The 26,212-nt window shown below is 36.3% G+C and overlaps 1 protein-coding gene across 16 annotated transcripts in view; it reads right to left on the bottom strand.

Moving 5' to 3' along the window:
- Positions 1 to 354: 354 nt before the first annotated feature.
- The window catches only part of dmd (dystrophin), a 110,010-nt gene continuing 84,152 nt past the window's right edge, over positions 355 to 26,212 (bottom strand). For 6 of the 16 annotated variants that reach the window (XM_084095105.1, XM_084095114.1, XM_084095107.1 and 3 more), the window contains 10 exons: positions 24,235 to 24,346; positions 23,936 to 24,072; positions 19,227 to 19,265; positions 17,280 to 17,345; positions 16,832 to 16,897; positions 14,879 to 15,037; positions 13,507 to 13,750; positions 9,485 to 9,605; positions 5,851 to 5,943; positions 355 to 2,198 (listed from right to left, as the gene is read on the bottom strand). In XM_084095105.1, coding sequence (XP_083951231.1) covers positions 2,101 to 2,198; positions 5,851 to 5,943; positions 9,485 to 9,605; positions 13,507 to 13,750; positions 14,879 to 15,037; positions 16,832 to 16,897; positions 17,280 to 17,345; positions 19,227 to 19,265; positions 23,936 to 24,072; positions 24,235 to 24,346 — 1,135 coding nt within the window. In that variant the 3' untranslated portion in view covers positions 355 to 2,100. Of the gene's footprint in view, positions 2,199 to 3,242; positions 3,269 to 5,850; positions 5,944 to 9,484; positions 9,606 to 13,506; positions 13,751 to 14,426; positions 14,493 to 14,878; positions 15,038 to 16,831; positions 16,898 to 17,279; positions 17,346 to 19,226; positions 19,266 to 23,935; positions 24,073 to 24,234; positions 24,347 to 26,212 lie in introns of those variants that run through there. The other 10 variants (XM_084095117.1, XM_084095112.1, XM_084095113.1 and 7 more) reach the window with 8 other exon arrangements.

The raw sequence follows: 26,212 nt of genomic DNA, 5'->3' as shown, positions 1-26,212 counted from the left end.
ACATTTAATTTCTCCTATACATTTTCATAAGAGATATTGAGTATCTCAGATGATAATGCAATCAATTACTTGCTTTTTGGCAAAGTGAATCCATAATGAAACAGACAAATGGTGGCCATAATGTGTTTCCATTTTTATCAACTAATGCAGTGGCAAGTTAATAAAACCACAATTACATTTCATTGTCTGGTAAAATATTCCTTTTGTAATTACAAATAAAATGTAGGACTTCAGAACAAGAGTTAGAATCAAACAGCACATCTCAGAAATAAATATGCAGTACTCTGGACATGCTCATCTCCCAAGGTGCAAAACTCTTTTGTAATTGTAACGGTCATAAATTGTGCATACGTATACATTATGATCATTTATTTCGATATATTTGTTCACACAAAGCATAAAGGTTTAATAAAAAGACACAAAAACAAACTCAGATGTGTTAAAGAACAATGCAGAGCGGCATATTTTGTATCGTTTCATCATCTCAAGTGGATTTCTGTAAACCGTGCTATTGTTTGCTTGCATTTTTAGATGTCAACGTCAATAAATAACCTCAGATGAACATTTAAAGTCAGACATTGGATAACTAGAACAATGACAACATGGCCCTTCATGTACGATTCATTCCAGTATTACAAGATGGTGATGATTATTAGAGGTTAATCGTTAGGATATTTGTCTTTAGTTTCAAACTGAACGCTTAAACACCCTAATTCTGTCAAAAATCTTTTTCTCATATTTTGTTACTTACAGAAATATAACTAACACCATACGATTCAAGCAGTAGATAAATTATCATTCTGGTACATGGGTTAAAATGTCTCTAGCAGGAGACTGTGGACAATATTCTGGCCAGGAAGTTGTCGGTAATTCATAAATATTATGATATTGCTCCATTAATAAACATGGACAGAGCATGGAGGACGGGCATTTCTGTGAGGTAGACGGTATTTAACCTTACAGGTGCAGTAAGCGAATTTCTGAGAAACGCTGCTGAAAGTGGATCGGACCGAGCGCCGCAACACACTTGTAGCCAATCGGCAGCAGGGGGCGTGTCCACTCATGATGGGGGAGGAGAGAGAGAGCAAGAGGGAGATTTGAAGACTGTAGAAAGAGAGATGGCTGAGAGACATTACAAAAGAGAAAATCTCAGAGGAATATCACTGGAAAAAGAAGGGTTATGATCAGGCAAGAGCTTTAGGAACCATGTTAATGAAAGCCTTAAGGAACCAGTGCCGGAAATGGACACAGAGGTTGTGTTGTTTCTGCTCATACGTAACATTGGTTTTGAGTGTGTGCTGCTGGCGATTAACAACAAACTCCTGCTTGTATATACTCGTGTATTGTATGTAAATTTTTTGACCTTTCTAGTCATTTCGATCGTCATCTTTGCTTTATTTTTCACGAAGCATTATTTTGCTTCGCTTCTGCTATGATAAAGAGACATCCACTCCTGCATTACGTGTTTGTGCATTTTGGTGGCGGAGCAATGAAGGGAGGGCTGTGTTTGTTTGGGTTGATTTCAAATATCAACAATGATTCTGAGAAATCTCTTACTGCACCTTTAATCAGGGCATCGTTTTTTTTTTCACGATGACTGCAGTAGTTGAATGGGCCGGATTACATACAGAAAAAAACAAAACGAACATACAGACACACAAAGACACGTTTCATACACTCTTTTTGCACAAGCTAACGCACACACACAGATAACGGACTTGCCTTTTAATATGCATTTGTTATTTTGTTACAAACAAAATTAGTTGATAAAGCACCCCTGCATATACTCAGTCACCCATTTAGATAAAACACTTTTAAAATACGCTCCACTTTGTACAAAGACATGGCACGCAATGTTACATGTTATCACGCACCTTTCGTTCTGTTTTTGTACAATTGCATAGAAGTTTAAAAACCTTTTTTTTTTATTAATAACAATTCTAGACTCTCCGTAAGAAACTACTGAAACTACTAAAGATCAAATCTACAATGTGGAACCGCGATCCTTCAGAAAAATAGATTTTTATTGATATTCCCATTGTAAACATATCCTGTCCAGTTGTTGACACTACAAAAGCATGCAACGAGGAGAAGACATCTTCAGTCTAAATCCTGCTCCTCGGTTATTACATTAACCAACGACTCCATGGCATGTCCAATGTTATCAACCATGTGGAAAAGACTTCCCACATTAGGACCTGCGGGAAAAGGAAAAAACAGATTTCATGTCATTAGTATAACAATACATTATATGTAAAACTGCTAAACAGACTGAATACAAATTTCAGATCGTTTTAAGAGTTTGGGTGTTTATTTGTGCAATCTGATATCGTTGCATAATAAGCCGACACCAAATATAAATGCATTTAATAGCATTCCTTCATTGGTATTCTGTTAGGCGGTGAATTTAATATCAAGACCAGAGAAAAGTAGATTTTTACCAGAATAAAAATTTGTAAATGTGGGATTTTTGTGTTGACAGTATATGAGGACAGTAATAAGATATATATATATATATTACAGCTGAAATCATTATTTCTGTGTATATATTATCACAGAAGTACTGGGATGAAAGCTTATAGTTGGAATATAAAACGGATGTCTACAGTAGAGATCAAAACAGAGTAAATCGCCTTTTGAAAGAAACTTGGCACTTCAAGTAAAGATTCTAACAATTACATTGTTATGACTCCAGGTGGCGACAAGTGACTGTTAAAAATGTTGGTCATTTAATCATTAATTTAAGAGATTTGTTCAAAAATGCTGCTTCATCCAGTAATGAAGCAAGTGAAGTCTTTATGAGTGAGTCATTGAATCATTCATTCAAACTGATTCATTTTAAATAGACCACAGCAATTCACATTTTTCCAGAACCTCTAGCAAATCACGTTATTTTGTTTAGTTGTCTGTTCAGAATCGTGGAAGAACCACAATCTCATTTGAAACAGAAAAAATTGTAGTAAAAATAATAAGAAATGTATCGTGAGCAACATCAATGTATGATACAGAGACAGAAATGGATCTGAATGATCTATCACGTGACACTGTTGACTGGAGTAATGATGCTGAAAATCACAAAAGATATACAAATTAAATTAAAATATATACAAATAGAAAACTTATTTTAGATTCTTTTTTTTAAAACAAATAAAAGCATCCTTGCTTAACAAACTTCAAATCATGGTGTAAAGTGGATAAGTACGGGAAAGAGTAAAAAGAGAAGAGTTAGTCACAATACTAACCTCTCATGGGTTTAGCCGTCCACCTCCTTAGACACAGAGGAAAACAGGAAATAAGAAATATCAGTAAAGGTGGAGTAGAGATAGACAGTTAGACTGAATCTAAACAGAATGTGTACTGTAGCAAGCAAGCACTGTTTACCAGAACAAGCCGTTTAGCTTCCATAAAATCTTTTCTGATGTTTATTATTAGTATGCATTTGCAATTCTGTGCTTGCCCACAACACAAACTGTTAAGAGTCACTGTTAAAAAGAGAAACACTTGTGTTAAGAAGAAAGGAATGTACATCAATATTACCCAATCATTTCTCTGTTGTTTTAGGATAATTACTTACAGACTCATTCTGCATATTAAAAGGTGTATTTTCATATTTGATCATTTGAAAACATCTCCCATAATCAATTTGCAATTGGAGAAGTAGAAGAATAAGAAACAAAGGGGCATTTATTGATTTAATCATGCAAAGAGTATAAAATCAGTGGATCAGAAAAATGTTAACCTTTGATAATGTTAGTAAAGTGTTCATGTTAATTTACAGTACAATAATTTAAGACAACTTTTTGATCTTAAAGCAACACCAAAGAACTTTTCCTCTTTGGTCCCCCTACAGGTTGGAAGTGGAATTGTCCATTACCGCTGTCGTAAATAATTTAGCCTACCGCAGCCTACTGTCGCACGCACGCACACTGTTTATCCAGCGCCGGCTCTGGAATGAACGATGTCCACAGACAAGGTAGAATGTGTTACCCTGGTAATCCAGAGTTCTCGAGAGCACAAGTTGAATTTGCTCAGCGAGTTACTCTGGTGTCGAGTAATGATGCTCATTAAATATGCCCCTCGATCTGAGCTGCACCAATCACATCGGGTTATCTGATATAGGCGGGCCAGAGGCGAGCTAAACAGATGACGACAGCGATGTGACGTCGAAGTCATTAGTAAACATTGCAAGATGGCTATGGATGAATACCAGTTGTTTGAAACGGCTTTGGCCGCTACAATGAACGAGTTAGACTTGGCTTTTTATCTAAAACAGGAACAGAAGACGCCGCTCGAATCGTTCCTTTGCAAGAAGGACATTTTTGCTGTTTTGCCGACCGGATACGGTAAGAGTCTAATCTACCAGTTAGCTCCACTGGTTGCTAAGCGTATGGGGTTTATTGTTGTGATTGGTCGTAATGTTATCCAATTGCGTGCAGCGAGATTTTCAAATGCGCGCTTGGTGCCGCCCCTCGAGAAGGGCGATTTTCATTAGTCGACGCCAGACCATTAATCTTTTAGATTTAGGTCTGGATTTCCAGGCTAAGAGTATGTTGCATGATTTTATGAAAGTATGATGCATTGCGACATCATAAACAAAGAAAAACAAAATAATGACTATTGTAACGCTTGACATAAAGCAAGTCAAATTTGTAGTTTCTTATGTCTCATTCGAACTACAGAAACGTGACCCAAACTTGCATAGTGTGCTTATAGCAGATATAGGGCTGCAAAGCGAATGCAGAAGTGCCATTCACCCTGTTAAGACTTGATGAACCACTGAAATGATTTTGGAAACATTTTAAGGTAAAAAATAATCTTTAGTGTTGCTTTAATGTATTAGTAAATGCTAAGATTTACAATAATTTACAGATTTAATAAATTAAATTAAGTAATATTGTGCATTGTTAGTTCTTGTTCACTAATGATAACAAATGTAATATACAGTATTAAATGCATTATTGTAAATTGTTACCAATTCATTCTTTTCTCCATTTGCTCAAAAAATAATCTAAAATATTATAATAGACTATCTTGAATTGACTGTCAATCTGTAATTACTGCCACCTTAAATAACTGCAATACATGTATAGAATAGTGATAAACTGCCCCTATTATGCTTCTTCAAATATTACCTTTCATGCAGTTTAATACAGCTGTTTGTGAATGTAAAAAAAATCCATTTTGCATGCACTTCTAAAGGATGAGGATGTGAAGAGGCATGAACTGTTTCTCTCACTGTGTATACAAGTGTTGAGAAAGCCTCCGGAGCTGAAATTCAGATATGGTACTGGTAGTTTCATTTCAGACACGCGCCGTAAGCGATAGACCAATCACAAAAGACTGAGCCGTCTGACCAATCAGAGCAGAGCAGGCTCGCAGAAAGGAGGGGTTTAGAGCAGGGTTCACCAATCTCGGTCCTGGAGGGCCACTGTCCTGCAGAGTTTAGCTCCAACCCCAATTAAACACATCTGAACCAGCTAATCAAGGTCTCACTAGGCATACTAGAAATTTTCAAACAGGTGCGTTGGAGCTGGTTGGAGCTAAACTCTGCAGGGACAGCGGCCCTCCAGGACCGAGATTGGTGAACCCTGGTTTAGAGAGACTGAAACATTGATCGAACCGTTTCAGATACTGTGAGAAAAGAAGTGATGTTGCAATGTATATATGTAGAAAATTGAAGTGTTTTTTGACCTTGAATGCATGCAAATCTATTGTAGCAGATGTATTAAATTAAATTAAGAAACTTTAAAATGGCATAACAGGGGCACTTTAATACGTTTTTGCCAGTTTAAGACCACCTGCATCAGTGTTAGTTCCTCCTCGTACCAGACAGTCTAGATGGATTCTCACCTTGGCTGTGAGGGAAGGAATTGTTGAGCTGCTCGATGACGTCCTCTAATCCAGTGCTTGCATCCTGGGAGGGACTGGACAGCTCATCATCACCTGTAACACACAGCAGTGACCCAATTACAACTGAGAACTGACCTTAAAAACGCTGGAAGTCATCCTGCCGCCCATGACATCTCACGTTCAAACAGAGACAGTGTTTGCTTCCTGTATTATTGACTTAAAGGATAATATTGAAGGTGATGTTGAGGACTTTCATACTTTTCATACAGAGTACAACAGTACAACACAAATAAAAATGTTCTTCGTGCAAAGAAGCTAGCTCAGCGAATAAAAGACTGACACAATGATGAACAAGTAACAATCATATTCACATATCGTTTTACTGAATAATTAAGTAAACATCATTTCTAATTAATCTTTGTAAAGAAACCTCATTGCTTATCTAGCTACTCTCTGCTGTCTCATGCTGCGTTCACACCAAACGCGAATAGAGCGTCTGGCGCGAGTCATTTCAATGTTAAGTCAATGTAAAGACGCGTTTACGCGCGTCTGGAGGTCCTGCGGCGCGAATGAGGCGTTTAGCGCGGCGTGGAGGACGCGAATTCGCCTCATTCGTGCGAATGACACGAATTGAGCTTCTGGCGCGAATGATTTATTTGGTGTTTTTTGTGCATTCACGCATTTGACGCGAATTCACGTCTGACGCCCGAGTTGAAAAATCTGAACTTTGGTGTCTATTCGCGCCGCGTTAACCAATCAGGAGCCTGCTTGCTGCTGTCACATGGTGAAGTGACGGGATAAACTCCCGCCCAGAATCACTCATTCAAAATGGAGTATAGCAATATAGCAGAATATAATATTCAATATAGCAGTTAACTGAGTATCACTAGAAAGTGAGTATAGTGAGTATCACTAGAAAGAGCACCAACAGTGGTATTCGTACCACAGTTTGAAAAACATTGATAGTTTTTCAATATTTAATGTACTGTATTTAAAATTTTATATACAATTTCTAACCGAAGACAGATGGACAGGCGCTCTGCAGCTGGGATAGAGCGCCTGTAGTTGGTGTCCTGAAGGGTGATCCTCGTTCCGATGCGGTAACTCTTTCGATGAATGCTCGATCAACATCAGCCATCTTGCAAACAGACAAGCGGATTTCGCCTCAGACGCACGTCAATTTCGCTTCAAACTATTGCTTTTTACGCGCGTCAATTTCGTTCTGGACGCGCGAATGGATTCAAAATGTTCAAGTGTCCAACTAGACGTGGTAGACGCAAATTTGACGCGCTATTCGCGTTTGGTGTGAACGTACAGTTAGACGACGACATCTTTTCCTGTCGGCCACCGTAACTTCTGTTGGTTGCAATTCGCAACCTCACCACTAGATGCCGCTAAAATTTACACACTGCACCTTTAAAAGATTTCTTTGCAAGTTGAATCAGTGTAGTGATTTGAGTGGAACATGAACATGAATTTGATCAACGATCATGTTATCTAGAATAATTTGAGAATGTTCTTTTAAGCATTTTGTAATTCAAACCCCAGACTATCTGTACTACTAAGGGGTTCAAATGGCCAATGCCACATATTTGATTAGTGATCTAGATATCATTCTACTATTTTTCAAAATTCCACAACTGCTTTATTTGCAGGCTTAAATCGAACCCGCAGATTTTAAATGTAGTCTCAGATTTTTGAAGCCACTGAAATGAGAGCATTCAAGCAGCATTCAAGTTTAGCTCAATAAAAGTCCACTCAAGTACATTCAAGCAGAACTCAGGCCAAAGCAAAACATCAATTTCGTCGGAGGTACAATTTGATCGTAACGGTCATTAAATCGGCTGCCGGTGAACATGTCAAACTAACGATCAAAGACTTCAGATTTTAATCTAGGATCAGAGGAATCTTTTAGGATTTGCACGATTTGTCTCAGACGGCCAAATCGTGGCCGAAATCGTACAGTGTGCACCCGGCTTAAGATCTCTAATTATCTAATTATCAGATATATTTCACAATTTCCATAATAAATGTATAATAATTCATTTATATTCATTTAATTTTGGGTAATAAATAAAAGCAACAATAAAAGCAACAAAAAACTTAATTCTTTGATACTTGTCACAAAAAAAAAAAAATCAACAACTAAATCTTTTTGACAAAGTCATAAAAACAGATAAAGCCAAAAAAAAAAAAAAAAAAAAAAAAAAGTAATTATAAAAGAAAGCCATTATAAAAGACTATCTACCAAAATGTGAGATCAGTCAACTTTTCTTTTAAATGTGTATCAGAATCATGGTTGTCACGGCAGGGATAAACCTAGAAATAGATTGATGCTCTGGTTTCTGTTAAACACAAACAATAACTGTACAAAATAAACAGTTGTACAGGTAATAGAGGTTATAATACGTTTAAAAAAGTTTAAGTATTTGGGGACTTGATAGACAAGAAAAGATATGAAAAAAATTAGGCTGAAAAATATGTATACTGTATGTGTGTAATAATGTTTAAGGTGCTGAAGTTGCTCTGTAGATTTGCACCTTTTGCTTTTTTGCACTTCGTTTAAATGGTCTTGTGTTGTGATGAATATGTTTTAAAAGATCACAGCATAAAATAATTAAAACAACATATAATAACTAAACAAGAATTAGAAAATGTTGCGAGAAATCATTTCAAATGAAGTACAGTACATCACACTACAGAAAACTGATAACTTTTGAAATTTCATGTCAACTACCCAGATACCTCAATATTAAAAGGCATCCTTTTATACAGAATTGTATATATTAAAAAAAAAAAAAATCTATTCCCCCCACTAAATTGTGTCAGGTACTCGATCTTAATCATAACTTGAGTACATTTATATTGAAAAATACAACTTATATAAGGTGAATCTTTCATCTAGATGAATTGAAAAATACAATATAGGAAGGCATTATAGATAATCTGAACATCAGACTGCGCTTGTAAAATGAATGGTGTTTGTTTTTCAAATACTGAAGGACAGCCCATTTTTTGGACCCTTGTTGGACTGTTTTCTCCCTCGCAAGACAACAAATAAGATGTTGGCTAGCAGTTAAGGGCAAAAAAAACATCTTTTGTATTCACACAAATAAAAGCTCTCTGTGTTCCTTTTTGTTTGGCACAGATAAGAACATTGCCTCTTTTTATCGGTTCTGAAAATCTTTTGCTGAAACCAGCCTGGGCTTCAAGCCAAGTCTAACAAAGAAAGCTTCACAAGTACAGTTATTGAACATAGTTTGACTAGTTAACTGACATGAATTGTAATTAAGAAATTAATATTTTAATTTTAACAGTGGTCAGAAAGAGGGGATTGTATTAATGACCAATTTACTTTCACACAGAATAATTCAAGAAACACCAAAACGGAAGGGTTTTCTATTATTTTAACAGTTAATAAAGAATATTATGTTTACACAACTGTCTACTGGTACTGTATATTTCAGTATCCTGCTAAGGATGCAACGTTTCTTTTAACAAGTCAATATGTAAGACTGACATAACACTGATTACTTCTTATTTACCCTGCTTAAAATTTCAGAACACGTTAAATCTGTTTTTAGGAATAATACTGAAGGGTTAGGTTTAAACTGAAGTTGTTAGGGACATTTACCCATGGTCTCTGTGGTTTGGCTTGCGGCCACACGCAGTGAGGCCAGGCTGGTGTCAGATCTCGGAGAGGCAGTGGAGGGTGAGGACAGGGCAGTACCATTCACCTTGGACTCAGTCTGTGGCTAGGACATAGGCAGAAAGGAACCATATAGATTAGGCAGGGGACTGGACGCAGACATCAGCACTGGGTTGTGCTTCTGTATTTCCAGATTCATTTGAAAACATTCATTTATATATTTTCAGTCTAAAACTTTCCCAAAACATTCATAATTGCAATATAAAACAAGAGCATGGGCTCTCAAGAGTTGCTGTGTTTTTGCATCATTCAGGTTTTAGAAAAAAGACCAAAAAAACATCACAAGGATACACAAAAAATAGTGGACGAGATGCCATTATTGAATATAAAAATAAAATAAACCAGACAGTTAGTGTTCAAAAACATTCACAGATGTAAAAAAAAAAAAAAAAAAAAACTTTCAGTAAACATTAAAAAAAAAAGGTCTTCAATGATATAATCTTACCATTTGACCCCATGTATTCTAGTGGTGTCCTGCAGCTATTCAAGCTCTATGTTGCCATTTTAAATGCAGGAAGTTTGTAACAATTGTAAATATTTTGCATGTCATTTTTGTCATAGACACCTATTAATTACCCATATTTTAATGTTGATTTGGTGCTCAAGAAAGGTTTCTCATTACTAACAGTATTTTGTGGAAACTGTGTTTTGAAAGGATTCTTTGATGAATAATTGAAAGTATTTAAAAAAAACAGCATTCATTTTAATTTCTTTTAAACAATAAAAGCCTATATTGTCATTTTTAATAAATTTAATGCATCCTTGCTGACTACAAGTATCAATTTCTTAAAACTTTTGAACAGTATTACCATATTCCGCATTGTTCTTGGAAGTTTTACAATTAACATAAATATGCTGACCACTGTACACGCTCATCTTGGCTTATATATTATTTACAAGTGTATCTTAAAATTAATACTTAATTGCAATTAAATCTTACCAGTACCTAAAAATAATCAGCTTAAATGATGAAATGGTTTGTCACTGCACAACTATTTAAGGTTACTAAAACCACATTACACATGTGCTTTAATGAGTGTGTTTAAACCATCTACCATTAACTATTTATAACACAAGACCAGACATCCCCCTCTTGCATAAAGAACGATGGTTCTGGTGATTTCATTTCTCTTCCTGAGATTTTTGTCAAGCCAAACACATGAGCATATGTGAAACATCAGAACATGTTTATTAACAAATAACAGAGATAAAAATGTAAGTAATTGATTCTATTAAAATAAAAAACATACAGTGGTAGGCAAAAGGCTTGTTTGTAAGTGTAATGAAAAATCTTTTTGGATGAAACTGAAGATGGTAAACAAAAAACATCAGAGAAGTGAAGCCAATTATCCATTGGCTTTGAACAAAGGGAGAGAGATTTATCCACGTTCATTTAGTCTGGTTCTTGCTTCGGCCAAGCGGCCACTGGAAGCAGCATGAGATGCTGGAGATTTTAGTTCAAAGGGTCCACAGAGAACACATGAAGCCATTTCTTCTAAGAAAAAATCTGATATACATTCCATTTGGCAGAGACCCCCAGCCAGCTAATGTTTTTTGAGAAGTACGCATCGAGACATTACGCTTGATTCATCGAGACATGATGCAGACAGAATATCCAATTTCCACTCAATTCAAGACTTCTGAAGAAGTTGACATCAAACAAACTCCACAAAACAAATTACAGAGAGAAATTGGTCGCTTGAGGACAAATGACAGGTTCTTTTGGCCACCAAAAAGACCTGGCATTCATCCTCAGCTTCAATATGGGCAAAGTATTGTGGAACCTGAAAATAACAGGATCGATAAAGCCTGTTGTGCAATATTGTATCAATCAATAAAGTATGGTAGGTAAAAATTCAACTATGTATCTTGAAACAATCGGTTACAAGCAACACTGTATGTGCTGTGTTGCCAATTACGACAAAAGAAAAAAGTAACTCGTCTGAAGAAAAAAAATGCACAATAATGCACTAGGTCTTTTCACAAGATCAAATGCTATAGACAAAAAAAATGTATTCAAACCATGTCTGGTCAGAAAAGCAAATAAACTGATCAAACAATTAAACAAAACCAAACCCTTGAATTATAATTAGAGTACAACATTTTGGTATGCATTCATTTTCAAAATATTGTGGTACATGCATTTATGCTAAAATGATTGAGTGTGACTGTATTCTTAACGTGATCAATATCATTTATGCTGTTATTATACAGAACAGTGAATGCCAACACGTGTCCTGCAAGGACAACTAACAGAGATGTCTGCATTCAAACAAAACAACATTAATCAACAATATTCCATGTTATAGTATAGGTCTTTGGTTTAGACATCTATGAAAAATTCCATTTACTGCCATTTCAAAACTCAAAGAAAGACAAAAGGTCAATTTGTAAATATAAACTACATTTAAAATCTTTGATACATTTTCATTTTAAAACAAAGCCTTCAATCCACACGTTTGCAGAGAATATTAATACATCTTTAAACAGATGAAACATTATAAACATTTTCTTTATTCACCCTGACAGCATCTAAATTTAGCATAAATACTTCCTTCAACAATTTCAAATTGATCAAACAAATCCATATTTTTTAACTTCTAAAAACAGCACACTAAAAAAAACCTAGTGAACTGCCATCCTAGTCTTTTAAGACACCTCATTTCAGCCAAATTCTAAGGAAATATTACATGTGTCCTTCACGGATCATAGACAAGATAATGCCAGAATGCATTGCAATCACTCAAGAGAAACGTCAACTATAAATCTACTTAATATATATTAGGGCTGCACAATTCATTTGTATTTTAAACGTGATAACGATATCTGCTTCTCTCGATTAATTAAAAATAATTGTTGTGATATTGACCCGCTGGTTATTTGTCCTGAAAACGTTTTGACAATTTGACATTTTTGTTATCTTGCATTGGTAACTATCCTCCGCTATCTTTCCTGCTTGGTTGCCAGATGTCAAGAGCATAAATCTCCTCTTAAAGGATACGTTTTCTATCCAGTGTTTTACTTAATCTTCCCAACCTGGCAATCATGACACACTCTCTCTGGGCTGCAAAAAAAGCGCAGATGATCTTACAATGCCGACAAACGTGTATGTTGAAGTTTAGCGATGTCCATTGTGAAATTCAGCTTGAATTAAAGTGTCATTCAGCCAGTATGTGTTCCTTCACGATGCTGCGTCTGCGATTTGCTGCTAGTAAATCTGCGAGTGAACCTTCTCTGTGACTAACTGTAATAAATCCAGATATGAATCTCGACCATATTGTTGGCGATCATGGTTGGTGAATAAATGCACTTATGCAGCCCCTTTGCTACATCAGAAAGTAAAAATTGAACACTTGACAGAATGATTGGAATTAAGATTAGGAGCCACCGTTTTTGTAATGATTTTCCATTTGATGAAGCTATCAGAGTTGGTTAAATTAAGTCTATGCGCCACCAACAGGCCAATTAGGTGAAGTAAAAGTATTAATACTAATTAATACTAATCTTTCTCTGGAATTGAATCATGATTATAATTTTTGAACAAAATAGTTTAACCATTATCGTGCAGCCCTAATATACATTAATATACTGAAAAATACTGTTAAAACTGACTTTCCCCACAAAATTAATTATTTTATATTTAACTATAAATTTGACAAACATTAAAAGCCAAATATTGACATTAAAATATATCAATGCACTGAGCATTTAATTTCTTCTGTCGACAATCAAAAGGAACCACATGAACAGACCGTGATTAGAAAGATGCCTTATAAATGACCAGTGTGCACTCTGAAGACATTTACACTCAATCCAAGTTCAGATGTAAGACAGGAGGCTGGGACAACCGGTTGATTTTTATTTCTTTACCAACAGTTCCAAAGTGTTGATATTTACTGCCAGTGAGTATAAGCATCAGTAAATTCTTAAGGATATGCACCACCCACCTGCTCAAGTAACTGTCTAAGGCGTTTGAGCTGTGATTCCAGCTGTTTGTTGTGATCCTCCAGGATTTGCATTCTTGCTTCCAAACGTCCCTTGTGCTGCCGCAGTAGTTTGGCCTCTGCGATCAGTTCTGCGTCCCGTGGACTCTGGGGCGAGACCGGCAGCATCTGTGGGGGTGAGGGCAGCGGCGACAGCCCCTTGTGGTCGTGTGCCTTCTTCAGACGATCATACTCTGACTGCAGCTTCCTGGACAACAATGACAACAACTTCAGAAAGAAGGACGGAAAATGGCGACGGGTGATTCTGACAAATAAATAAGCATTATGCTGTTAGCACGGACTGCTCATGTTTTGCAGCTCATCCAGCAAAATACACTATTGTTCAAAAGTTATCATAAGGAATGTTTTTTTAAAGAAATTAATACTTTTTTTGTCAGCAAGGATGCATAAAAAAAAAAAAAAAAAAAGCATCACTGCTTCCACAAAGCTGCACAACTGTTTTCAACATTGATAATAATAAGAAATGATTCTTGAATAGCAAATCAGCAAATTAGAATGACTTCTGAAGGATCATGTGACACTAAAGACTTGAGTAATGATTGTAATTGTTTGCCATCACAGGAATAAATTACATTTTAAAATATTTATAATATTTATAATACATATTTTTTAATTTTAAAAATGTACATGTAAACAATAATGTTTTTATTGTTTTTTTTTTTATTAAAAAAATGCATCCTTGGTGAGACCTTACCGACCCCAAACTTTTGAATAGTTGTGTATGAAATATATTAAAAAAAATAATTTTTGAAATAATTCTTATATTTTTTGAAATATTAAATCTGTTTTTATTATTTCTGCATTCACAATTTTAATATAGCTCACTGTGTTTAATATTAGACTCCAATGTGTAGCCCACATACTTGACTCAGCAGTGTGGGAAGAGTCGTGCCTTCTAGGTAGTACTTGGATGGTGAATTTGAGAACCACTGATCGAAAGTACAAACAAATATTGAAATGGATTAATATTACAAAACACAGTTGAGTTGATATAGAAAGATATAGGAAGCATCTCTGTTGTAAAAGTTGATCAGCCTGTTTATTTTGCTATCCTAACTATGCACTAATATATGGTTTTATTATTTGCATTAAGCACTGCATTTTTGCGGAAAACATTTTCAGCTGGCAACCGACCATTTGAAAAATCACTAATCTAAAGCATGGCACTTCTATTAAAATATGTGATTTAATAAAATGCTGTAAATGCGGTTTGTCTTGACAAACTGCTGGAGAAATATAGTCCAGTTTAAGCTCATTGCATTTCATTTTAAAACCAATCATTTGAATTGTAAAGAAAGCGGCCATGCAATCAAACCTGTTCTCCTGCTCCAGATCGTTGAGAACTCTCTCAAGCTCTCCCTTCTCTTCAGACTCCATTGAGATGAGGATCTGAGCGGGGCTCTGCGGCTGGCTGAGTGGAGAGCCTTGATTCAGACTCTGGCAGTAATGCTGGATCAGCAGATGCTCATCATCCCTACAATAACAACAACAGCACTCCATTTCCACTTCACTACATTACATCCATTGCTCAAGTTTTCAATTAACATTTGCTGCCTCAAACTCTAAAGAACTGAAAAACACACCAGCTCAATCGGCTTGTGAGAAGTAAGCTGGTCTAAACACAATCCTATTGTTTTAATACCACAAAAAAACTGCAGTATAAGAGCATTTGCATGTAATCGTTTTATTGGGATTTAATATTTAATAAGATTTAAAGGTCCCATGACATGAAATTTTCACTTTCTGAGGTTTTTTAACATTAATATGAGTTCCCCTAGCCTGTATATGGTCCCCAAGTTTCTAGAAATTTCAATCGGTGTAAATCGAGCTTTTGCTATCTTTCTCTGCCTTTGAGAAAATGGAGGCTCATATGCGCTGATCTTGAATCTCCTCTTTATGACGTCATAAGGAGGAAATGTTACCTCCCCCGTCTCTGCTTTGCCCGCCCAGAGAATATTTTCCGCCCATGAGAAAATGCGCTAGGAAGTAGGAACGCGCGCGCGCGCGATTTTAGTTTGTCCACGAGAGATATCATGGCTTTTGAGCGAGCGAAGCATAACAATTGCTCAATAATTGGATGTACAAATGAACACCGAAGGGTCAATACAGAGATGGGCTTGCTGAACGTCTGAAACTAAAGTCTGGATCACTCTCTTTGGCTCAGCTACACACCTCGGACAAGTAAGTCAACTAATGATATATAAGTGTGTTGCTTTACTGTTTATGGTTACCTAGATTGTTACACGTAGAATGTGGCTGTAACATTAGCTATGCAGCTATGCAGTTTATGTGTGTGAATACACACACTGTAATGCGAGTGTTGTACACTTCTTTGTTATTTGGATAACCGTTTTCCTGTTGGTTATATGGCACGCGCGATATCCGTATTTCAAGATCGCAGAGCTTGATGTAATTGTAATAAGATAAATTACAGACGTTACAGATCTCTCATGAAAAGGCAACAGTAGGTTAGCGTTAGCTACATGATAATAACTGTAAACCATCCGAATAAAGTACCGTATCCAGACATAATATTTTAAACTAACCATTCGGAAACGTCCTGCTGGAGCCGCTGAGTTGCAACTTCTTCATCTGTTGCTTCTCCATCCGGATCAGATTCTGGGTCAAACTGAAATGCTTGAACGACTGCGTGTCTTCGTGCCATTGCTATATCCAACGTAAACATGCACGCCACGGTACCGTTGCGCAAGATGGTCAAGGCCACACCTATTTTTTACAGTCTATGGGCCACACCCACCCTCCACCTTGCGCCGCCTTTCTCCTCCTCATTATCATTTAAGGCTACAGACACCGAAACGGCCTGTCTGAAGGAAGCTCATTCTGGGACTGGCTTGTAGTGGCTGTAATTCTGCACCGAGGCTGAATTTTTGGAAAGAGATTTCAGATACAGTACTAGGGACCTATATTAAAGCCTACAAAAAGTAGCATGTCATGGGACCTTTAATATTATTGGTTTATTACCGATATCTAACACTTTGTGTATGAGTGGAAAGAGCTGATATTCACCCGGAAAATGAAAATTAATTTGGAATGACATGAGAGTAAGAAAATAATCTTCCTTTTTGGAGGAACTCTTCCTATAAGAAGTTGCTGCACTTTCATAAAAAGGAGAGGTTGTTATGCAACCACAAGCATTTAAATGTATGCAGGTGCTCAGACATTTGTGAGTAGATCAGTTTTAGGTTCTTTCACACACTATGCATATGAATACTATGTACAGTAGAGTGTAAAAGAGATGCAAGCTCACATGCTTTCATTGGGCGATACATTGTCATTCATATATGAGCCATTTCGGTTCTCCATTTCAGCTAGCCTGTGAAAACACAACATCATTCTGTACTCATTCATACACAGCTCATGCAGTTGCTTTCATTCATGTCAGTAAGGCACCACTGTTCCAGCTTACGTGCTTCACATGAACACAAATGCATTTCGTTTGTTACTAAACTCTGCAAGCAACATTCTGACATTATTTATTATTTAAATATTTCTGGTTAAAAAACGAATTTCAAACTCACGGAAATATATCTACCACGTTATAAATGGTACAAAATTTCTACTGGCTGACACATTTGTAGTAGCGTTGCACGGTATACACCATCACATTACCCTGCCCTAATGCAATGCAAGTTAACATCTCCTAAATATACAGTTACATAGTAACACCAAAATAACCATGCTGAAAAAAGACTCACCTGCTAGCGTAATGCTCGATGCGTGAGTGGGTGTCGTCATGGGAGAGTTGTGGGGAAGATGACGGCCTACCAGTGACAAGAGCAAAGATCAGAAAACACAGATGAACAGGACTAAACTGAACAGGGGTTTCGCAGTGATGCCATAGAACAACCATGTCGTTTTACCCAAAGAACCTCTTAGTGAACCGTTCTTAGCGGGATAGTTCAACTAAAAATGAAAATTCTGTCAATAATTACTCACCCTCATGTCGTTCCAGACCCGTAAAAATTGCGCTCAACACAAAAGATGATATTTTTGATGCAATCTGAGAGCTTTCTTTCCCTCCCTAGACGGCTACGCAACTACCACTTTGACGCTTCAAAAAGTTTATAAAGAGATCATAAAACGAATCCATATGAATCGAGTTTTATGATCTCTTTATGAACTTTTTGAAGTGTCAAAGTGGTAGTTGCGTAGCCGTCTAGGGAGGGAAAGAAAGCTCTCAGATTGCATCAAAAATATCATCTTTTGTGTTGAGCGCAATTCTTATGGGTTTGGTACAACATGAGGGTGAGTAATTATTGACAATTTTCATTTTGGGGTGAACTATCCCTTTAAAAGAACCAATATTTTATTAATCTAAAGAACCTTTTCCACTATAAAGAGCCCTTTGTGTAATGGAAAAGTTCCATTGATGTTAAAGGTTCTTCATGGAATTCATGGAACCATAGATGTCAATACCTTTATTTTTAAGAGTGATATTATGGAGTAACAACATTTTATAAACTACAAAAAAAACAACAACAGTCACTTTGAATACATTTTTCTGATAAAATCAAACATAAGGATATTAAACAATGATATAAAATAGTAATCATATGGATTTTTATTTTCACCATTATTTTAGGGTGACATACTGTCTCTTGAGATGTGCATAGTTCATTGCAGCTTATGATTCAGCTCAGTTTAGGCAAAGAAAATAAAATGTTCCCAATATTTTGAGCTGCATTCCTGGTTAAAGAAAATACATACTACTGTTCAAAAGTTTGGGGTTGGTAGGATTTGTTTTTCTTCATGTTTTTGAAAGATCCTTATCCTCACTAAGGCTTTATTTATTCGTTAAAAAAAAAAAACTATTTCAAAAATAGAAACTCTTTTCAGGATTCTTTGAATACAAAGTAATTATTATTATTTTTTTATAAAAATATTTAGTAACATTATACATGTCTTTACTGTCACTTCTGATCAATTTAATGTGCTGTTGCTAAAGTATTATTTCTTTAAAAAAGAAATAAAAAGAAAAGAACAATCTTGGAGACACCAAAATTTAGAACAGTCATGTACCTGTATGTAACAGTGAGTTTCACAACCAGCGACTTTAACATTAATGATAACCCTGATTAAAAGAGCACCTTATACCCTAAACCACTGTATCATGTTAATCTTGCAGATGAATGGTAGAAGTCATGGGATGAACACGTTCCAAAATATCTCACAATTCTGATGATGAAAGATGAGTGTTTCATGGAGACTTGTGTATAATTTCACACAGATCAGTAGATGATTTCAACAATGTACTTTAAATGATAAACTATCACAACACCTGTCCAAGTGATTAATTTATGTTTGCTGACCAATATGACACTGGCCCTAGACACTAGCGCTGACACCCATCTAAGTGAATCATCCAATAGGAACATCATTTACTGAAGTCATTGTAGAAACTTCAGATTAATTTAAAGAGAGCACCAGCCTTTCAAATTTTCATTTCAATTTAAAATACACTCAATTTCAGCCATGTGAATTTGTCAAGTCACATTTTAACTGTGATGTGAAAATCCTGAATGTTCTTTCTAAACTTCTATTCTGCGGATAAATCACCAAACGGCACTGTTAGCATCATGTGATCCAGTAAGCAGGTGCTCAATGTGATTTGTGTGAGGGTGTTGGTGTGCAGATGTACTCACGGATGGTCAACAGGCCAGAAGTTGATCAGTGTAACAGGACTGCAAGACAAAAAAGATGAGATGATGGACAGGACAAGTAGATGCACTGAAAGCATGATGGTGACATGGTTAAGAAGCACCAAACACACAAACCCACTGATATGACAACACAGTTAAGCATTTTCAGTGGCCAATAACATACACATCACAATCAGCTCTCTTCCAAAAAATGTGTTTCTTGAGAAATAGTTTGATTCAACATTGTTGGTTGTGTGTTGGGGTTGAAATGAAAAAGGAAAAAAAGGGTTAATGTTAAAGAATAATGTGTGTATGCATTTAGCACTGCTTTACAATTAGACTGCACACATTTGCAGCTGCTCCTCTACAGGGGGAAAAAATAATTCCACAGCATAAACACTCCTACTGTGAACACGAGTAATGATCAATGCACACGGTAAAGCAGAAAAAAACAAGCAAAACTCTTGCAGCTGCAATTTAAGGTTACCAAGAGTTCAGTCAGCTTTATTTGTCTTGTTTAGTGGCATACCAGTTTTATACCGTTTGACTATTTAGTACCGTTTATATATATGCAAACTGCCCACAAAATAAGAGAAGATAGGTAGTAGGTAAGCTTTGAGAAGGTTAAATTGTTTTATTTCAGAGAGTGTCGGATGGAATTCAGCTTTTTCTCCACGTCAATGTTCGGGAATTTGAAGTAGCGTATTCCGTTTAAATGTTTTGCTATGGAATTTTTGGCTGAACAACATCAGCGGCCAAAATGTAGTTGCATTCATAAATTTAGTTCCTTTTTAAATAAATACAATAAATTATAGAGGTGCTTTAAAATGGCATGAGACAAGCCTTTTCAACTTTTTCACCAAGCAGACTGTCTCTAAGATGTACTTTAAAACAAATTCACACCCTTCAACAATAAGTTCCATGATGTTTACTGTCGAACTTCAAACGGTCTATTGTGAGCCATGTTTGTATTACTATGCATAATTATAATGCATAATCCAGGACTAGGTTCATTTGTCCAATAAAAAGCATTTAATAAATATATATATATATATATATATATATATATATATATATATATATATATATATATACACAGTGAGGAAAATAAGTATTTGAACACCCTGCTATTTTGCAAGTTCTCCCACTTGGAAATCATGGAGGGGTCTGAAATTGTCATTGTAGGTGCATGTCCACTGTGAGAGACATAATCTAAAAAAAAAAATCCAGAAATCACAATATATGATTTTTTAACTATTTATTTGTATGATACAGCTGCAAATAAGTATTTGAACACCTGTCTATCAGCTATAATTCTGACCCTCAAAGACCTGTTAGTCTGCCTTTAAAATGTCCACCTCCACTCCATTTATTATCCTAAATTAGATGCACCTGTTTGAGGTCGTTAGCTGCATAAAGACACCTGTCCACCCCATACAATCAGTAAGAATCCAACTACTAACATGGCCAAGACCAAAGAGCTGTCCAAAGACACTAGAGACAAAATTGTACACCTCCACAAGGCTGGAAAGGGCTACAGGGAAATTGCCAAGCAGCTTGGTGAAAAAAGGTCCACTGTTGGAGCAATCATTAGAAAATGGAAGAAGCTAAACATGACTGTCAATCTCCCTCGGACTGGGGCTCCATGCAAGATCTCACCTCGTGGGGTCTCAATGATCCTAAGAAAGGTGAGAAATCAGCCCAGAACTACACGGGAGGAGCTGGTCAATGACCTGAAAAGAGCTGGGACCACCGTTTCCAAGGTTACTGTTGGTAATACACTAAGACGTCATGGTTTGAAATCATGCATGGCAAGGAAGGTTCCCCTGCTTAAACCAGCACATGTCAAGGCCCGTCTTAAGTTTGCCAATGACCATTTGGATGATCCAGAGGAGTCATGGGAGAAAGTCATGTGGTCAGATGAGACCAAAATAGAACTTTTTGGTCATAATTCCACTAAACGTGTTTGGAGGAAGAAGAATGATGAGTACCATCCCAAGAACACCATCCCTACTGTGAAGCATGGGGGTGGTAGCATCATGCTTTGGGGGTGTTTTTCTGCACATGGGACAGGGCGACTGCACTGTATTAAGGAGAGGATGACCGGGGCCATGTATTGCGAGATTTTGGGGAACAACCTCCTTCCCTCAGTTAGAGCATTGAAGATGGGTCGAGGCTGGGTCTTCCAACATGACAATGACCCGAAGCACACAGCCAGGATAACCAAGGAGTGGCTCTGTAAGAAGCATATCAAGGTTCTGGCGTGGCCTAGCCAGTCTCCAGACCTAAACCCAATAGAGAATCTTTGGAGGGAGCTCAAACTCCGTGTTTCTCAGCGACAGCCCAGAAACCTGACTGATCTAGAGAAGATCTGTGTGGAGGAGTGGGCCAAAATCCCTCCTGCAGTGTGTGCAAACCTGGTGAAAAACTACAGGAAACGTTTGACCTCTGTAATTGCAAACAAAGGCTACTGTACCAAATATTAACATTGATTTTCTCAGGTGTTCAAATACTTATTTGCAGCTGTATCATACAAATAAATAGTTAAAAAATCATACATTGTGATTTCTGGATTTTTTTTTTTAGATTATGTCTCTCACAGTGGACATGCACCTACGATGACAATTTCAGACCCCTCCATGATTTCTAAGTGGGAGAACTTGCAAAATAGCAGGGTGTTCAAATACTTATTTTCCTCACTGTATGTATGTATATATATATATATATATATATATATATATATATATATATATATATATATATATATATATATATATATATATATATATATATATAAAAAACAAAGAAATGTGTCAGTGCTGTTATTGTAAGTTAAAAGTATTAAAAATAGTAACGGTCCAAATGGGGGTTTCCAGTAGGACGGGTGAATGTTTTTGTGCGTTACTGTCTTTCCTTTTAGATTAAATGAAATACATTTACTCATATGTATTACCTCATTATTTCATCTGACCCCATAAATGAAGTAGGTTTTAATGATATCTGAGCCTCATTAAAAGTGAGCGAATGTTTGATTATTCTTTTTAACTCTATAATTATATTTTACCCGTTCAAATTAGGAAACTATGTCGCTCAGAGGTCCTCACGTTTTCTTTTTAACGCGGGTCTCACGTTCACAAGCCCATCAGTTTTGGTCATCAAACAGAGGTAATTGCTACATACCTGCGATCGGGCACATTCATGCTTACACAATCAAAGATACTCTGGTATAGCCCCCATGGAATTGCATACACTTGAATTTTATTTAAACGTTTACTTCAGTAGAGGTATGGCCACTATTACAGATATAAGCTGACCAACATTACTTCTCTTATAATAGCTTTGGATTGGCCATGCCGTGATTTCCCACGTACACTTATCTAAAGTAACATTAAATTAAAACAGAGGTAAGACACAGCCAAATTTAGATTGGTCAAGCAGCATTTGCTTTCCTTAATGGAAATTCACTTCTTGTCTTTGCAAACTAAGTACACTTGAATTAGTGCCAAATATTAGATGTCACTAATCTGACGCAAAACTTGCGGTAACGTACAAATCCGTTTAATCTACTTGGGAAACCAATTTCAGAGTCAGTCAGAATAAAATCAAATGTTTACAATTTATTATGTCAGGTAAATGTATCATGCCAATTTCATAATCAGTTCAAAGATAATAAATACAAAACATCATATGCTCTGGAATAAAGAGGAAAGATGCGAACCTGACATTAGAAAATACATGATGCAGAGTGTCTTGCACACACTCCGCATCACAGGCTAATTTGAGCTACAAATCGCCCTGAGCCTTCTTCAGCATCTCCCTAAATACTCAGACCAAGGCAGAAACCTCTTTTCAAATGTAAACATGAGTTCACAGTGGGAATTTGCATTAATCACCATTCCAGACTTACTGCGGACAGAGGTTGATTTACATGGGGGCACACCCACAGCAGTTAACAAGATATCTCTAAACTCTCCACACCTTATTACCTTTTTGGTTTACTTCTATGGGAATGAGACCTTTGTACCAGTCGCACTAAGACATTTCAAAATGATACCAAATATGTATAATACTCTATGATAATTATTCACATTAAACCATATAGATTATTGGCTGAATTTTGGTGATCTCATCATGAGAGAGAAGGAATGGGGGAAGAGGGAAAGAGATGTAGATTAGGATGATTCTGAGGTGAGACTTGCGTCTCGAATGGTGCACAAGAGTGAGTTCAAATGTTAATTTCCTATGTTCTCTCAGAGAGTTGCCCTCTCTTCCATTAATAAGTTTAGTTTCCAACACTCGCTGTTAGTGGTAGACCAATCACAACAAACTGGGCCATCTGACTAATCAGAGCAGATTAGGCTCTCAGAAAGGAGGGGTTTAAAGAGATTGAATCTTCAAACGAACCGTTTCAGACACTTATAAATGAGGTGATGCGGCAATGTATATTATGCGAAAATTAAAGTGTTTTTTGACCTTGGATGCATGTAAATCTATTGGAGGAGACATGCAAAACAAAATTAGGAACCTTTAAAATAGCATAATGGGGCACTTTAATTTGCTCTTCATAGTATCTAGAGTCGCAGTGTGATGCACACAGTGCTTTTTATAATAACGGTCCTACCAGCAGTCACGTGTCTACTTAATCAGTAGCTGATGGTAATCCACACAAAGAAGTGAACACATAAATAAATTTTAAAAATCACTGGTCTCACGTCTCCATGTTGTCTCCTTCAAGGATGGTTTGGACAGGGAGGTAACCCATGCGAGGATGCTTGGCAAAATAGCGCTTCGTCCTAAACTTGTTCTTCAACACCTTAGCAAAGTCCCTCACGTCCTCTCCTGACGTCGTCTGAAGTAAAAGGACACAGAGACACAAAACGTTGTAACCTGCACTTTAATCTTGAAATGTGTTGACTGCTATTTACACAAGAAACTAAATTCTACATGCAATGCAATGGATGCTGTAATCTACAATGTATATGCCAAGCACACAGTGATGCAAAAAACCTACCGGTGTGCAATATTCAACCATAGGGTACTGCATCTTGTGACCTTTGGCCACTCTGCCAGAAAAGAAGCAGCTTTGGCAGATATCATAGTTAAAGTGCTTTAAACTTCGGTACCTGTTGAGATCAGACAAACAAACAATAAGATCAATGTTAAAGTCATTGGCATTTAAAACACCATGGATCCATAGCGACAAGCAAGAACATTTCCCAGAAAGGTGCAGTTACATCTTGATCCTCCAGGTGGAGATGTTCCCTGTTCTCACCTACTCTCAATAGTGAGCATATTACAGTCTGATTTTGTAAATACACTACAAATGTTTTTCCACTGTGATAATAATAAGAAATGTTTCTTGAGCAGCAAATCAGCATATTAGAATGATCTCTGAAGGATCTCTAATGATATCGAGTAATGATGCTGAAAATCCAGCTTTGCCATCACAGGAATAAATTACATTTTAAATGGTATTCAAATAGAACACAGTTCTTTTAATTTGTAATAATATTTTGCAATATTACTGTTTTTATTGTAATTTAGTTTTTCCTGTTTTCTGTTAGCCTTCACAAGGACGCCGACGTTCTTTGCTTAAATAGTTCAAAGTTAGTATCAGATTTAATGTTATTACCTTGACAAACTATACATCATTATAAAAATATAAGACTCAAGTTTCAGTATTTGACCACTATTTTATTCTGAGAAACTTATAGTGACAGTTATGTATTAATTTGTGTCAGGAGTTATGTAATGAAAAAATGAGTCGATACCTTTAATAGGAATTATGAGCGTCAGCCGCTCCCATTCATAAAAAAAACTCCTATGCGGTCGTCATGAAAGCAATGTTCCTCAGGGCTTTTAGCTCAAAAATGTGCAGATTTAGAGAAATATTGATAGATTATCATAGGTTTACGTCAGAATTCTACAGAGAGGTTTAATTTTTATTGAATTTATACCCATCATGGGCCGATGTAATCATTATGAGCGCTGAATACTCTGATGTACTGTGTTTTCAATACACACTGGCAGCCTGAGGGCACCCTATGCACATTTAGTCCATCTATGGAACACATGAAGAAGAGCCATATCATGTGACATTCCAGGAACTCCCAGACATAAACAAAGCATCCAGAGATGGCTGTAACATGCAGATAAAGATGTTTTGGAGACAATAAACATGATTGCAACGATATATGATTTATCTGTGTTCTTTGAGCCATGTCAGGTATTTTCATAATGATAGATTATATTTATTATGTAATGCTAATCAATATAGACTTTATCATCGTGCAGAATACTATAAAATAATATATTTTCTGTCTGATTTTTTTATCTGAAGCCAAATCAGATCACAGAAGGGTATTTAAAACACTCGACTTGCATTATAGTTTGCGTAAGTTTGGGGCAAAAACATGGTTTTAATCTCATAAATTGTCGTGTATTGATGGTGTGCTAAGCTAACATGCTAGCTAGCCCTAAGATGCACCTGCCACCTAGCTGTTATTTTTATGAAAATTTTTAAATAGGAATGCTTACTGAAATGTTTCTTTTTTCAAGAAGGGCATTTGATACAGTTTCAAATGTGAAGTGAGAACTTTGATAAAAGAAATTAGGGATTGAAACAGCTTGAATAGCCAGTTGTTGGTAATTATAATGAAAACAAAAGAAAAGAATATTTAGAGCCATAACCAGGCCGGAGAGGTGTGAATGTGTGCATTGAATGGGGCTTGTTTGCACCACAAAACAACAGAGACAATAGACTGAACGGATGCTTAGAAGATGACAATAAACATCAGTTTGCATTTTAGAGTCTAATCAAAATAAAGTCATAGACGTGATCTTGAAAAACATTTAACTAAATACAGAGTTTTAGACTTATCATCTTCAGATTTTAAATATAACACGGTCAGACCTGGCTTTAGCTGTAGTGCATTTCTAGATTGATACATTGCCAACTTTATTATTAGAAAATTATTTCTCATAACTTT

Source organism: Abramis brama (assembly GCF_963993115.1).
Source record: "Abramis brama genome assembly, chromosome: 2".
NCBI classification, from domain to species: Eukaryota; Metazoa; Chordata; class Actinopteri; order Cypriniformes; family Leuciscidae; genus Abramis; species Abramis brama.
Note: the sequence above shows the minus strand (reverse complement) of the source record. Positions and strands in the feature narration are given on the sequence as shown.